We start from the raw sequence: 15,770 nt of genomic DNA, 5'->3' as shown, positions 1-15,770 counted from the left end.
TGTGATCTCTAGTAGCTCATTGACCATAAAGAGAATGATTATGACATTAGCAACTAAGAAAGGGAATTAATACTGCTAAATGTTCTAAGAATCGAGTACCGTAGGTGCATCAATAGGTTAGTAGGATTACCCCCGCCAGCTGCCACTATCGGCAGTGCAGCGTACTACCTAGTCACTACTTGGGTACCAGCTAGGCTCCTTTAGAGATCTAACTGAAAAAAAAATACAATTATTACTATATTGGAGTATTATGTCTATAAATACGAATTTGGTGGATGGCAGTTATAGGTCAGGCTCCTGACTGTGTCGTCACCGTTGATATCCCCGGCCATCGTGTAGGTTGGGCGCTGACACTCAGCCATGACCGGGGTCAAATTGAACACAGTTTGTTATTCTATGAACTCTCCCCTTTGTTAACAAATATAGCCTTAAGTGAATTGGAACTGTTAGCATCGAATCTGGAGAATATGGTTAGTCAAGGGTAATTCTCAGATAGCCTGGCGGGAGGAGATGATAGGCAGGCACAGCTTGGGACGACTGCGCACTACACCCTTTCTAGTTACTACTGCTGTTGTCGCTGCTGCTGCTATTACAGCTGCCTCTGAACTTCCCAAACATTGGGTTGTTCTATGTCTGCTGCCTTAGCTTGCTCTGTTTTATATTGCAAGACAAGTGCAAGCAGGAAGAGCCGACGGTGCGGATTCCTCCCCGAGCGCCGTTGCCCCAGTCGAAAGGGCCCCAGAGGGATGCAGGGTCGGTTAACGGGGCAGCAAATATAAATCCGAGTTTCAAATGGTTTGCCTTTGTTTATTAGCAGAGGGAGAAGGAAATGTAATCTCACCTCTGGTTTAAAAGGGGCGTGGGGCTGCGGAACGCCAACGGGGGCCCCTTTGAAGGCGCGAGTCGACGGCGCTACAGGGCCCAACAAATAGGGGACCTTGATACGTTAAAAACTACGACGTAACTACAAATACTTGTTTTAACTGAACAAAAGGCAGAAAGGCCAAATGTGGCTGCAACAAACACCAGCACCTAGGAGAGCAACAGCCGCAGCCGCAGCCGAATGGAACGGGCGCGTCTCGCTCGGGCCCAAAGGCCGAGTTGAGTCACAGAGGTGCAAGAGGGGAAGAAGTTGACACATCAAGATGTAATAAATAGTGTTTATTTCTTCCGAGATGTTTTTCTCACAGGTGTTAATGCTGCTTTCTGCTGCTCCTAAGGCGACTTGCAAGTTGTAGCTCTGCTGATGGACTATCGCCAGCCGGCCGTTGGCGATATTCATTCCCGTTAAACTGGCGATTCGTACCTCCAATTTCATTGCCCAAACCTGGATGTTCTCAGTGACTTTGAACACTGCTGTGTTTCAGTGTGGTTACGTCGGTTTGGGCAGCCCGTGCATCTCAGCAGGACCATCGCCTTGTATAGGCGAGGCGTTCCTCCTCGTTTGGCCTCCCTCCCGTTCTTCGACAATTCAAAGAAGATATAGGTCGTGATCTGGGAATACATCGGAAATGACGCCTGCGAAGTCTCTGGCTGGGGCGCTACTGGTTTCATCCTGGCTGCTCGCCCATGCGATTTTCATAGTTAATGCCAATATGTTGTTGCAAAGTGTCAAAGGAGCAGTCCCAGACATTCAGGAATTTATTCCAATTCGACTGCGTAAGTGAGACGTGCAGAATTCATAGCGCAAGTGCTTCCACAAAGTCTTAACGGACACTTTCTTGTAAGTGCCGCCACTCCAGAAATGGAATCCGAATAGCTCAGAGAGGGCTTCCAGTTTAACAGCCTCTCCTCTAGTCTAGCATGTCAGAGGCCACATACACCTCCGCGTAGGTATCTTGTCCAGCTACAGATCTGCTGCTTCCCTTTTGGTGGTGCGCCTGCTCAGCTTCCGTGTTCCAACTCACGTGGTTTCACAACCTCGTAAAGCACGCTTTTGTAGCGGACAAGCTGGCTTGGCCCTACGGAACATGCGGAGTAAATGACTGTCTCTTGTATCTGTCATGGATCGTCTCTGCCCTAACGCTGGCAGAATGGATAGCCTGCGCGTGCGTCTTTGCTGAAACCGCCGGAGCACAAGCCCCTCCATCTGAGTTGTTTCCATTTTTCAGTCTACTGCGTACTTAGAACGAGTTGATTCCGTCTTCAGTCTACTGCTGAGTTATTCTTGAGTCCATTCACTTTGCCACACAGTACCCGGTCTGGGCTCAGGCATATTATCCTGATTCCCTATTGCAAAACAAGAGGAGGGCATATTATCCCGATTCCCTATTGCAAAGCAAGAGGACACTACAACACCGTAGTTCACCGCAGTTAGGCTGTCACGTTGGTGCAGAGACACTCAATAAGCCATCCACCATTCACTTTTCCGATGGCTGATAAAGCGTTTAACCTTTTCAAAAACACTTCAGTAGCCGCCAGACGCTGTTAATCATTGGCCTAAAGAGCACTAAGCCTGCCGTATCTGTATGGTGCTTCTAGGGGAATAAATTGTTGAAAGAGCCCAAAGAAATTTACCCCAGTTCCGTTAAGTGGTGAAAAGGTGCCAGCAAGGCGTTTTCTGTACAACATGCGCGACTTCGCAGGGTGCTGCTGTTGAATGCTTTGTGGTCCAAAATGGTTCGCCCCATCGTTTCTACTCTTTTCTACATCTTTATGGCAGCGAGCCTTTACGGCTGTGCCCGTTATTGTGCCTTCACGTTGGCGTGAGTTTCCCTTCTCCTTACGTTTTCTGTTTGAATCTCTCCTCGTTTTCTCTCCATCAACAACACATGGTGCAGTTCCTGTGCTGCTTCTTCATTTGCAGGCCGTATCTGCCCGACGAAGTGGCGGTTGCAGTTGTACGCCTGCTGATGGCTGTGGATCGGGCTCTCCTCACTTTGTGGAGCTCTGTGGGCGTGCTAAGCAATTGGCTACTGTGGGCCTTGGATGGACTACTCAGCTCTCTCGTCTGGCCGTCACTGGAGGACTTAAAGAGTGCAGCTAGCCATCCTACTCATCGTTCTCTGTTAAACGACCTTCTCGTCAAAGTAAAAGATATGGCTCACCACCTGCCGGATGCTGTACCCCACACAGAGTTTTGATTTCCCTGCAACAAACGAGCATCAAATGCCTTAACCCTGGTAGACCACAGATCAGAATCACGAAATCAAAGGTGTGTCTTGTATAATGTGTTTTTTCCTGGAGTACATTTGGGCGAACTGGGTCTCCAGTTTCTTTTTGCCAAGCGGGCTTCTCTTTTTGGGCAGTAATTTGGTTCATTTTGTTGGTGTCATTCAAACGGGAGAAGCCAGCATGTGGAACCTCAACATTTGACCTACTCTTGTGAAACTGGCCATGCACGGTCGATTGTTGCACGATCCTTGCGTGATTGAACGAAGGAAGTTCAGGATAAATCCGTAATATTGTGGTTGTTACCTATTTGTTTATTTGTTCTTAGCATTCCTGTTCTACGATCACAGTGACACAGGTCACACAAGCACTAGTAGTACTAGGGAGGTTGAATCGAGCAGCTGTAGCTGTGGAGCAATGGCGCGTAGCCGTCCCTAGCAGTGGGTTCCGGTCCCATCTTGTGCTCTATTTATTCAATATTATCATTTAAGTATAACTTTTCAGCCATTTGTAAGTTATCTATTCGAGTTTGCGTCCTCATAAACTGCCGGAATATTCTGTGATGCGTCAAGCTCCATCTTAGCACACTGGCGGAAGTTACCCCAACCAAGCACCAGTGGCGCAATGGATAGCGCGTAGCCCTCCTAAGGCTAAGGTTGTGGGTTCGAGTCCCATCTGGTGTGCTCTTTTCTTGCACTCGTAACACCTTTCTAACAGTTTCTTCTATTTGTTTTTTCATCTATGGTGTTCGTATATTCAGCAGAATCCCATGAAATACTTCGGCATATATACTCTAGCTATGCCGTTTGCCTGCCATAACACTAACCATGACTAGTTGAATCGAGTTTGGTCTTTGCCAAGTTCAATCTCAAATAAAGCTATGGAGAACAATTAAGTAATTGTGTAATTTTACTACTGTATTTTTTCGACTAGATATATACCATGAGGCTTGATAATCTTGTTACTAGGGGAACTCAGCAACAGGACTATGCCTGCCACTGGGGGGCTTGCGTCTTGCATGCGAGTGAAATGACAATATTTGAACATCCTCCTAATGTCTTATTACCTAGCCGTATTTATAGAGATGAGGTTTACTGTCTAGGTCAAAGAGTTTAGTTTCTTGTTTAGCCGTGTTTCTGCCAGATGCCTTCGCGTTCAACCACCTGCCTTAGTGGCGTGAAAGTCTTGCAAGCTGTTTCTCGAGCTTGTTGACGGCGCCATTGAACAGATATTTTCCCTCTCTTCTTTTCAGTATCAATGTGACTTATTCGGGTGGAGTAAGGAAACAAGGTATAGGTGGAAATGCCGCCGGTGCGCTTCAAGGCACCGCAGCAAGTGCGCATTCGTTGTCCTAAAGGTCGCATCGTTCCGCTCAATGAACCCGATATCAAGATCGGCAAGACTGTCGTCGCTGCTGCCCCCCACAGAATCACAGCGGAGCAGCTGGAGCAGGCGAGAAGGACGTTGAGGAGGTGCAGCAGCTATTCCCTGCCTTTCGTTCCCATCCCCTCTCCCTGCTTCGCATTAGGTCTTGCGAGTAATGCTGAGTACTGCATGAGCTTCGAAATGCGCAGCAGTGTCCTAGCTTGGTAGATGCTCCACTAGCACAACGATGAAAGGGACCCGATTAGTGTGATGTTAGGGCTTTGGGTTTATTCTAAAGAAGTGCGTGCAGCTGTGTTTCAGGTATTTGGGTCGTTCTAAAGAAGTACATGCAACAGTGCATGCAACTTATCCTGTTACCAGGAAGGCGGAGGGGGTGAAGATGGGACAGGGAAAAGGTGCCATACATCACTTCGTTGCACGCGTCCCAGCAGGTATATATTTATGGAAGGAAATTCATAATGACAACGCTGACAATAGCAGCAGTTATTTTCATTTTTCATTGCTATTGTTAATGCCGGCGCCCACTTTTCGCTTACGAGTTCATTTGATGGACTCTCCCTAATTAGTTTCCTTTCTTTCCTGTTTCCTCTTCCTTCCCCTCCTTTGTTACTGGCGTTTTCAGGAGACTCTCCGCAGCTGCGGTGTATTTACAGTATTATTGTAGTGTGTTTGTGTGTTTTTGTTCCAGGACGTGTGTTGTTCCACATCCCACAAGTTAATCCCTTCCACACCTTCATGCCGCAGGCCCCCAACTACCACGCCTTCAAAAGGATAGCAGGGAAACTGCCATTCCCCGTTGTATTTAGAGAACAGAATAATTATTTTCCTCTAGACAGCGTGCAGCGGCTCATTGAGATCAAGCGCCGAATGGACGCAGAAGCACACGAAACCCAAGTGAAGAACAAGCTACTTGAAGGCTTCCCACCTAATACCTGCAACTGAAGTATACAACCAACTGCTTACACCTATATAAAGAGAAAAGGCTCAACGTCCCCTTAAAAGTAACACAAGCTGTTGTTTTTCTCGGAAAGAAGGAGTCAGCACCCAGGAGGTGCTGCAGCGATACCTGAAGCCGCCCCCGGGGAAACTACTTCTCCGTTGCAGAAGACAAATTGAACAAAATGTACAACGCCCTGAATCTGCATAGAAAGTTTGTGGTGGATAGCAATAGGAGGCTGCGCTAGCCAGAGCAGCGCCAACAAGGCGAACCACAAGGTGTGCGTGCTCCTTGTGGTGCGTACGCCGCATATACGGGCCGACCAGTAGAGGATTTCGCCTCCACTAATTTGCCTAGGGCGTTTCTAATTTTGTGTTTTTTGTCGTTTTCCCTCTGCGATTTCCCTTCCCTCTTGCTGTGATGTAGTGCATGGGGCCCTTCTTGCAACCTTCTCCCCTCCCTTCGTCTGCAGCGGCAGCGTTCTCTTATCGAGAGGAGTAGCGCGGTTCTTGCAGGGCTCCGTCAACCTTGCTAGTGGCGTGTTGGCTACGGGGAGGGCACAGGGTGTGGGAAGGACTTCAACAGGACTCTGAAAATACGCCTTCCATGCTTCAGGAGATATCGCTGCTCGCGTGCGGAGCACATGCTGACGCACTTCATTCAACTCGTCTTCGTCGTCTGAAGACGCGCTGCTGCTGCTGCTGCTGCTACTGCTGCTGCTGCTGCTCACGTCCGTCCCAAAGCCGCTCGATGCCCGCACGCGGCAAAACTTTCCAGAGCGCACCTCCCAGCCATCCACCCTAAAGAAACAGGGATAACAGGGATAAAAAGGATACTGTCTTTCGTTCAACTATCTTTCTATCTCACACGGACGAACGCATGCAGACAACCAGACCGGCGCGAACAGACATAGAAAACAAGTGCAGTGCTGTGCCCCCTCCCTCGTTAGTGGTAATGGCGGGTTACGCATCTGTTGCAGTTTGTCTACTGCGACTATCAGTGAAGTAGTGCCAGTCCGCGTGTGTGCCTCTACTCTTCTGTCTGTCAGTTTGTTTGTTGTGTGAGTCGCACTTGTTCGAGAGGTTCAGTCTATGATAAATTTCCTTCTCTGGGAAATACTGCTGCAGTCTACTGAACCACTGGGCAGCGAGCCGCCTTCTTCCTTTTCTTAATTTTCTCCAGGCCAGATCTAGAAACCCAAAAGACAAATGGTTTTGGGTGCAGGCAACGCAGTCTGTCAAATTCAGCACCGCGTGCCACCAATTAGGCGGGACGTATATTATCTCCCCGGGCCGCTGCACGCACTGCAAGCACCAAACATCCACACGGACAACAGCACTAGGGGAGTGACGTTGCAGTCCTCCTTTGTTTTCAGTTCATCATGAGGCAACACGCTTCTCGCACAATAAAGTTATTACTATCAGAAGCCCCGAATGCGATACACGCATGCATGAAAACTACGTGCGTTGTTCTTACTGTAACAGCACGGGTCGTTTCTACTGGTGATAGTACAATGCGCATGCATTATCATTAATTTTAGTGTAAATATACTAAAGTTGATATTCTGAATTGCCTCTCACCTCATAGACAGGTATATCTGGGTACTGCTGTTTGATGCGCGGGAGAATGTTGTGAAACCACATGATGGGCTCGTCGTCTTCGCCAGGTTTCATGAGGTGCTTCCCCTTCACTATTTGTTTTGAAGTGTTGGGAGGAAACAAAGCCCACCTAACAAACCAAATCCACACAACGGGTGCACATAGAAAAAAAGATGGAAAAGGCCCACATAAAATCACTCTCCTTCCCGATATAGTACAAGATAAACGTGACTGATGGAAAGAAGGATAAGGATGAGAACACGCAAAACAACAACGGCAAAAAAGCGTTGGAAAAGAAGGCGAAGAGGAAGCCAGGGAAAACGAATGAGAGAAAGAAGTAGTCACTCACCGCTTGTAGCCAGAGGTGACGGCATTCCAAGCCGCAGTGCCCAGAGGGTCGGTGTGGACGGTTGTACCGCTGCGTTTGGGGCCGATACAAAACCAGCGGTATCTGCACCACCACAATGAACATGAATGAGAAGCGGATATTCTTGTTTGTTGGTGAGTCTGTGCCTGTTTAGCTTAGATTCACCAGCTTCACCACTCTGGCTGCCATGGTAATGACAAGTAAATGCTCTTCCTTCTTTGGTAACTACACTGCCTTCTAAAGGGGAGCCTCACGGCGGCCTCCGCTCTTCGCCTACGATGGCGTGCAGGTCGACAGGAAAGACGTCCGGCACCTCCCAGTCCTTTAGCAGACCGCTGCATGCAAAGAAGTCAAAAACAAATTAAATAAACTCATACACACTAAATTGAATATTCGTTGATATGATAGAGGGACACGATAATTCACGTACGTGTTCGTGCTGATATAGGCAACACGTTGCATGCACTCAAAACAACGCTGAAAACCAAATCATCCCATCTTTTGTTTCTTGAGCCCACCAAGTGTCTGCTTTGTCTTCTACAGAGGATTCAAAGAGGTACAGCGGCGAGTCATCGTTCTGGTGCCTCAAGTAATCAATAAAGTACTTCTGAGCAGTAAACCACAGCAGCAGCAGGAGCGCGAGTGCACCCCAATGGAATAAAACCTACAACGAGAACCAGCAGCCTATGCTCATAAACAACGGACATTAAACCCTACACCCTTAACCTTCCACTCTCGAGCACAAAGACCTACCATCTTCAGGCGTATTTTGTCGCCATTGTCTTTTTCTCCCACTTTGAACTTGGCAGTGCGATAATCGCGACGCAAATTTTCAATCGTCCATTTCTCTCTCGCAGGCCAATCTTCCATCCAGCCACATAGCAACACCGGCTTCCCAGGGACCTCGAATTTCTTTATAAATTCTGCAGCAAATAAAAACGCCTCAATTTACGTCGTGCAAACAAACTGTGTTAAGCCCAGACAATCTAGCCTAGTTTAACTCGGCGGAGATGCAAAAGAGCAGTCAAGCATTACGCAAAAAGGTTAATTGGGGTGTAGTACTCAGCATGGCTCAAGTCAAACTGTTTGAAGCCTATTTGAACAGATACAGTTCGTCTGATTAGTTTCGTCTTGCTCGTGGTAAGCACGATATACAGAGGAAACCCATACGACTCACCGACAAGCGTAGTGTCTTTCTTGTGAATACGCGGCAAGTTCTCCTTAATATGCATCGATTCTTCACAGAAATTGGATTCAGCATAACGGAATTTGTTCCACTCGCTCCAGTGTAGGTCACCCCTGCGCACCAGAAGCAACAGCAGCTGCAGGAGATAAGACGCTGCTGCTGTTGCTAATGATGATAACGCTCACATAGATGACAATCAAGGCCACAAGCACAGAATCCAGCCAAACCCACCGGTGTTGTTTCTTCGCCCTGCGAATCCTGTCGCGTGTCTTGTGATGTTGATATGTCGGCTCTGGCAAGGGCTCTGGAGCGTTTGCAGCCTGCTGCTTCTGATAGTTGCCATCCTTTGCATCTGCTGTTTTGGCTACTGGTGCTGTTGTTGCTGCTCCTCCTGAAGTGGTATGCATGTCTCGCCTGTCTGCTGCTGTAACTGTAGGCAGTTTTCCTGCGGAAACCCCTTTGCTGTCGGTTTGCGCGGGGGGGCGGGCGACGGCTGTTTGCCGTTCGCCTTCACACGGCATGTTCAATTACTCGGCTTGGCGGTTGAATGCATACAGTTTAAATCAATGCATCAAATGAAAAAAGAATTGCATGTGTGCGGCTTGTGCTTAAATGTCTAAACCAATATGAAAGGTACACTTCAACTCCATATATGCTGCTGAAAACAGTGCAGGCAATGGATCATGAGAGGAACAAACCCGCGCACTCGTCAATTCAGAGCAAGATATTCAGTAACACGCAGGCAAACTCGAAATTGCACGCATACAGCGCACACAATTACGTAGTAAATGCATCATATAATTCAAAATCAGGAGAATGAGATGCTTGCGAAAATGTACTAGAAGTTCTGCAAAGCCTTCCTCTCCCTCGTTGAGCTAGATCCTCGCCTCCTTTGTATCGCCAGCCCACACCCCTAAACATTAACCATCCAAGAAATCCTTCTCAGCAACTCATAAATATCCTGTGCAAATGCAGAGTAAGACAAACAGCCCCTTCTGCTCCCGCCTTCCCTGGCTGCTGTACTGCAGATCTGCTGCGGAAGTGAGGAAGCCTCAATGACCTCTGTGCGCGCGGGAAGATAAACAAAAAAGGAGAGCACAAGGAGGCTGCCGACGTTGCAGCTCTGAAACGGCTGTTTTTCGCAGACAGCCTGACGTGCGAGCCTGCAGGAAATGGTGGGTGGTGAGGTCCTTGGTGTTCTGCAGGCGCTCAGTTACTGCAACTGGAAAGGGAGCGAACGGGAAGCTAAATACAGTCACTTGACGAAGGAGAGGCTGAGGCATTGACCGAAACTGCAATTTCAATAAAACTGAGGTGATAAGGCTCTAAAGCAGGGAGGCAAATGCGGGGATCTCACAGGACATGCAGCGCAGAGCCGGTTCTTTTTCAAATGCCCAGACACCGTAGCACTGCATCTAACTAACATAGAGAGAATATATAACAGCATTTGCCATTATTTTTTCTTTCTTTTAAATTCTCTCGGCCTTCACAGCATCCAACAGACTCACCTGGGGCCTCTTACCAAATGGTTCAGCCGCCGGTCGGGAGGAGCCCCATCGCACGGGGCTGGATTCCAGAGCACGATTCCTTTGTTGTTAAAGGTTTTGTTATGTAGGGTAGGTGAATATAATGAACGAAAATTGCCCTTTTCTAATGCTAAAAACCAGCCGAGTAACTCATTAAAACCTGTAACCCTGTGCTCCACTAGCCGCGTGCAACATGCAGGACAACCTGGTGGATCATGGGAAGCAGACAAGATTTAGACCGTCTGTTAAGAATATACTGCATTATATTTAAGCCTTCTGCCAATAAATATATTGTATTGTACTCAAACCTTCTGTATGAATGCGTCTTGCATTGAACTTAGCATGCTGCTTGCAAATATGCTGTTGTGTGTCATGCGGGTTCTACCAGAGTGTTATCCCCTTTTTGTTTCATATGTCGATGGAAGCTAAAAATTTCCAAAAACTTGGCAATCAGTCGGACTCAATAAAACTCTGGCGTATGCACGGAACTTGTTTTTGCTTGCTAGAAATAAGCATAGGTAACTGCTCTAGGAAATATTATGGGTCGGTTTCCTATTAGTATTGTCCTAAACATAGTTTGACTACTTAAAATCGATAAGCAAAAAAAGACTAACGAGGAATTACCAGTGCATTTAAGGCGTATCCCTCATAACATGCTGGGACATTGTCATATTCACGAAAACCACAGCAGGTCGTTCTCTAAAAACGTCAAGAATGAAATGACTTGTTGGAAAACCGAATACAACAAGAGGGATTCTTTACTGCATGCATGCAAAGCCAAAGATTTTTATCCCATACAAAAGATGCCGCTTAGTCTACTCTCTCATCTTTCCTACAGTTGGCTTTCTTGAACTCGAAACCGATCTCTACACATTTGTATTTCGAATTTAACGTAGCCATTTGTGGGCCAGAGTCCCGTTACCAATGACGGGAAATTCCTCTTGCACTCCTTTCTGCTTCGTTTAGTTAACGCCTTTTCACTTATTCCACCGGTCCGTACAGCACAAGATGTTGAACGTGCCTCGCCCTAGGCTACCGGAGGAGGAGTTATTGAGGATGCAACGTCAACTAAAACCCGCCTAGGTAGAATTCCGGGTATTTTCTGTATGTTGCAAACAGTGGGTCTACTTCAAGTGAGATGGGATGGAGTTGGGGCATAGCGGTGGCGCTTGCCTGCGTGCAGATTGCCCTTGGTTTGGGCGTGCGGGCGAAGGTAGAAGACCCACAGCCAGTATATAATAACCGGTCTTCTTACGACTTTCTTCGTGTGGAGGTACGTCTTTAAAACTCCTTGGCGTTGCTATTCTTGTTAATGGGTGGCTCAGGATGATTTGTTGTTACAGGATCAGACAACGGTGAAGCGTGAAACCCATGAGGAGTTCGTGGAGAATTGGGTCCTGATTGTGCTGTTCATTGTGATAATTATCTTGTCAATACTATTTGAGACCCTGGTTGGGTCGTTACAGGATTATCTGCGTCGACGAGGGTTTCACAAGTTGCAGGAGATGTTGAATTGTGCGTTTAAGGAGCTGACGATCTTGGGTTTCATCAGCTTGTTTTTGTATGCAACAATCCGTCTTGGAGCTGTTCGCAAGGTAAACGACAAGTATTTGGGTGTCTCAAAGACTGAGGAGGCGGCAATAGCAGAGGCAGAAGCTAAGGGAGAAGAGCCGTACCCTCCTACACATTTAACAGAAACCTTTGAGACGATCCATGTGCTGATTTTCTTGATCATGGTGACATTTATATGCCAGGTGGCGGCCCTCACAGCTGTCGGGTACCGCACCATGAGATCTCTTGCATATCTTGATTCAAAGACAGACGAGGATCTGAAGAATGATGTTGCAGCGTTGCATGAAGGCAGAACACAAAACAGCAATGAGAAGATGACAAGAAAGGCACTTGAACATTGGGGAATTCGCCAGCGTTTTGTTTTGGCTGCTAATCCCCTCATGCCGAAACCCCGCAAACAGGAACCGGGGTCACCAAGGTTCTCCTTTGCTGCTTATTTAATTCATTGTTTCGGTGACAGTCTCGCTACGATGATTGAGCTGCCTCCAAGCATCTTGGTTCTGACTCTGTTGATTGTGGTCTTGCTAAGACCCGCTCTATCTCTGCCAGGTCGCGAGGTGATCATCTTTATGATTATTGCCGCCTTTGGACTCCTCTTCTCTACCTACCTCGCCTACCGGTTCCTCAAATATGCAGACGCAAAGATACGTCCCGATGCAGGGGCCCTCCTTACCCTTTTTGGTGCCCCTCTGACGCCACCTGATGATGAGGTGGTTCAAGCCCTGCACTGCCCCATAGATGACGGGTCAGAAACAGAAACTGAATGCTGTCTTTATTCAATAAATACTTCTTCTTGAACTATAAAACAAAACGTGTTCTTCTTCTGCAGGCCTCTGGCAATAACAAAACGATGGCCACGAAAACGCGTAAGATGTTTTAGGAAGAAGTTGTTTTATGTATCTCGTTAGATGCCTGATTTTCTCTGTTTGCAGGTGGTTAACAGGGCAGCAGCTTTGTTTCCCTTCGGCAGTACGTGAAACTCCCTATTGACTTCTTGTCTAACGCTTGCATAGGGAGTAATACTTGTTGTTGCATTCTTCAGACCCCCGCTACTACAAACGGCTGCTGCAGCTTCTCCTGTTTTTCCACGCTGCGTATACGTCGGTGCTGTTCATGTGTTTCTTCGCACAAGAGGCGGGCTCGCGGTACATCTGGTGGGAGAATGGCAACTGGTCGTATCCGCTAACTCTTATCCCTTTAGGGATATCCTTCTATCTATGGACGAGGGTGAGACGTTCAATACTGCATGCACGTCTTAGGCAATACTATACAATACGTAGTCAGTGTTAAATACACCACTTAGTCAGTATCACACCATTTAAGCATCATAATCAGTAGTACACTACTTGGTCAATATTTCTTGTCTTTGTCAATGTCGCATTACTAAGCGAATATACCGTACAGCTCCTGAGAACGTTCACCACTGTGTTCCATGTGGATTTCCTTGCAAGTGCGAATAAAATAAGAGAAGTAGAATCAGAACAAGACCAAGTAAGGAACCAAAATATTGCTTTTCTCTCCTATGAGCATTGCCTATGCTCCGGGGTTTCGCAGGTCATTCTGCAGCGTGACGTTCAGATTCTTGACTTTTTAATGCACCAAGTGAGTTAGTGTTTTCTTGTAACTCATTGAAATAAGCAATAAGAAATTATTTGCGGCAGGGCGGCAAGATCGAGCATGCCGCAGCAGTGCAACTACAGAGCCTCTTGGCTGCTTACAACCGACTGCCTCCCCAGGCGCACACGTATATCAGGAGTTTGTTTTCCTGTCTAGCTGAACACCCAGACCGTTTCCCGCATGCAGGTAGTTCTCTGTTGCCTTGTGTGTGTGAAGTATCGAATTGGCGTCTCCCTACTCTATGCAGAGGCACCCGGTGTGGTGTCGCGACAGGCCATAGAAGACGTTATTCGATGCACACGAGCAGAAACTGTAAGAACAAATAAATGAACCTATGCTGACTTATGCTGAATCTATAAGCATTGTAGACAAGCAAAGAAGACGCGAGAACATTTGCCGAAGACTGGTTTCGCATAGTAGATGAGAGGAGGAGGTCTGTTTCCTGTATATAAGAACATAATGGCCTTTTTGTCCTTTTATTCAAATGCTGCAACACGTATACAGTGGCTATCTGCAGTTTGACGACTTTAAAGCCTTCGTAGTGCTGCTCGGTGGCTTAGGGGTTGAACCTGAATTCGCAGAGCACCAGAAGGCTACACTTGGTCGTCTTTTTGATTGGTTGGATACTGATGGGGACAGACAAATAGTAAGGCACTATTTAACAGTCTGTTTCCCTTTATACATTGCTTAATATTTTCTTGTGGCGTCTACTGCAGTCTTTAGAAGAGCTGGAAGGAGCACTTAGCGGGTAGGTTTTATTGTATTATTATTCTTGCTCTCTTTTGTTTGATGGTTTTGCTGCTTTGCATGCTGCTGTGCTGCAGCATGAAGCCTCCCATCAGCAGAGAAGAGATATTATCTCTTATGCAGCGGATATCCATTGATGGAAGGAGTATCACAGAACAAACACTCTTCGCCTGGGCTAGGCGAACACGAGCGCGCTCGCTTGCATTAGTAACTCCAAACGAGTAACAGTTTGCTCCTGCTGCTGCTTCTGCTTCTGCTACTGTTGCTTGGTTTTGTGTTCCCTTGCATTTTCTGCAGCAGCAGCGCTAGTAGCCCTAATTAGACATAAGCGCAACACCAGTTGCTCGCCCTCTTCATGCATGTATGCAAACATACACACATGCAACTTGGTAAATGCATTTGTCAGCTGCACCGCCATCAATAGTAGCAAAGCGAACATAAATTCTTCTACACTCTCATCAACTGACGGCAGCAGTCAGCAGACAATCTACCTCACTAGGCTGCTGCTGCTCCTTCTCTACTTCTGTTCATTATGAAGGGAGCAACATATATAGCCCTTCCCAATTGTCTGCTGCTGAGTTGAGAGTTATTAGACACAGACAATGATGCATGCAATGGTTGTCTGTATGCACGATGTTGCAGCAGCAGCAAAAGATACGAACCAAACGTCGCTGCTATATGCCCGTCCTTTATGACATCTTGTTATCTGTCAGTATATTTTATGCCCTAACTAAACTACGAACAACAAAAACTCCATAAGCAGTGATTTCCTCTAAAAGGAAACAACAGATACACCTGAAGTTTGCTACGGTAGACTGCGCATTTGCTTTGTTGCTGTACCTACGCAGGGAAAAGTAAGAAGAGACGTTGTGTATTGATTCATTTCTCCTCTTTGGCTAAAAACATCACAGTAAATGGCCCGATATAGAACGCTATTTATTTGCCTCTCTCTTCTTTCTTCATTTTGTTGTGTTTACACAGGAAGCTAATTAATTCCTATTTATGTGTTTGTTGCTTTTGCAATTCGTTATACGGAGCGTCCGCCCGGGGAGTATGTTTATTAAGCATCTGCTTTAAGAGTAGCTGTGAGCGGTTGCTGCAGTTGGAGGAGAGTCAAAATGATTTAAAAATAATTGAATTAAACAGAAATGACAAGAAAATGAAGGAAATGGATTAGAGAGTTCCTCCAGCCCCAGTAGCTGATCTCTGCCTGCGCCAGCGCTCGCAGGCACGCCGACAGCTTAGCAAAAAGATAAAAGTGCTTTTAAACATTTCGCGTTAAATAAATTACGTAATATTTATGTGGTAGGTACAAATTAGATCATTCAAGTGTACGTACAGCAGCGCCTTCTCGCGGTTGTCGCCTGTGCCTGCAGCCCCGTCCGCTCTCTTTGTCAGCCCCCCCTCATTGACGCCATAAAAAAAGTTGTTTTCAAAAAAGAATTTGCATTTAATATCATTTTAATCGTATAATTACCAACAGCAAAAGGGTTGGCCGCTCTAGAAGGAGCATGCGGCTTCCCCCTTCCTGCGCGTCTGCATCTCCCGCGCCTCAACACATACTGGGGCCCCCCTCTGTGCGTGCTAAGTTTTCTGGGGGCCCCTCGGGCCTTTAAGTATATACTTGACGCACCTAAAGGGTACAACAGCAGCAGCAGGGCCCCTCTTCTTTCTTTTCTTATACGAAGCAGGTTCCTAACCAGTATACCAGCTGCATATCTTA

At 46.9% G+C, this 15,770-nt stretch overlaps 4 protein-coding genes across 4 annotated transcripts; 3 read left to right on the top strand and 1 right to left on the bottom strand.

Moving 5' to 3' along the window:
* Nucleotides 1-2,616: 2,616 nt before the first annotated feature.
* On the top strand, nt 2,617-3,083 carry EMWEY_00010190 (hypothetical protein, conserved; the record flags this gene model as incomplete). Its single annotated transcript, XM_013478789.1, has 2 exons — nt 2,617-2,705; nt 2,807-3,083. The coding sequence occupies 2 exons, from the start codon at nt 2,617-2,619 to the stop codon at nt 3,081-3,083; spliced, it is 366 nt and encodes a 121-aa protein (XP_013334243.1).
* Nucleotides 3,084-4,413: 1,330 nt separating this feature from the next.
* Nucleotides 4,414-5,439, top strand: EMWEY_00010180 (ribosomal protein L16, putative; the record flags this gene model as incomplete). The annotated part of the gene is made up of 3 exons (XM_013478788.1): nt 4,414-4,700; nt 4,798-4,892; nt 5,186-5,439. 3 exons carry the CDS (start codon nt 4,414-4,416, stop codon nt 5,437-5,439), a joined length of 636 nt encoding a protein of 211 aa, XP_013334242.1.
* A 359-nt stretch (nt 5,440-5,798) lies between these two features.
* On the bottom strand, nt 5,799-9,106 carry EMWEY_00010170 (jmjC domain-containing protein, conserved, putative; the record flags this gene model as incomplete). The annotated part of the gene is made up of 9 exons (XM_013478787.1): nt 5,799-6,234; nt 6,506-6,738; nt 7,015-7,162; nt 7,382-7,483; nt 7,654-7,734; nt 7,918-8,006; nt 8,153-8,322; nt 8,577-8,698; nt 8,817-9,106. The coding sequence occupies 9 exons, from the start codon at nt 9,104-9,106 to the stop codon at nt 5,799-5,801; spliced, it is 1,671 nt and encodes a 556-aa protein (XP_013334241.1).
* Nucleotides 9,107-11,249: 2,143 nt separating this feature from the next.
* Nucleotides 11,250-14,272, top strand: EMWEY_00010160 (hypothetical protein, conserved; the record flags this gene model as incomplete). The annotated part of the gene is made up of 7 exons (XM_013478786.1): nt 11,250-11,342; nt 11,437-12,428; nt 12,592-12,652; nt 13,238-13,289; nt 13,882-13,946; nt 14,017-14,048; nt 14,125-14,272. The coding sequence occupies 7 exons, from the start codon at nt 11,250-11,252 to the stop codon at nt 14,270-14,272; spliced, it is 1,443 nt and encodes a 480-aa protein (XP_013334240.1).
* Nucleotides 14,273-15,770: the final 1,498 nt, after the last annotated feature.

This window comes from Eimeria maxima, genomic scaffold, assembly GCF_000499605.1.
Source record: "Eimeria maxima Weybridge genomic scaffold, Emw_scaff68, whole genome shotgun sequence".
NCBI lineage: Eukaryota > Apicomplexa > Conoidasida > Eucoccidiorida > Eimeriidae > Eimeria > Eimeria maxima.
This window is presented reverse-complemented; position numbering and strand designations above follow the sequence as displayed.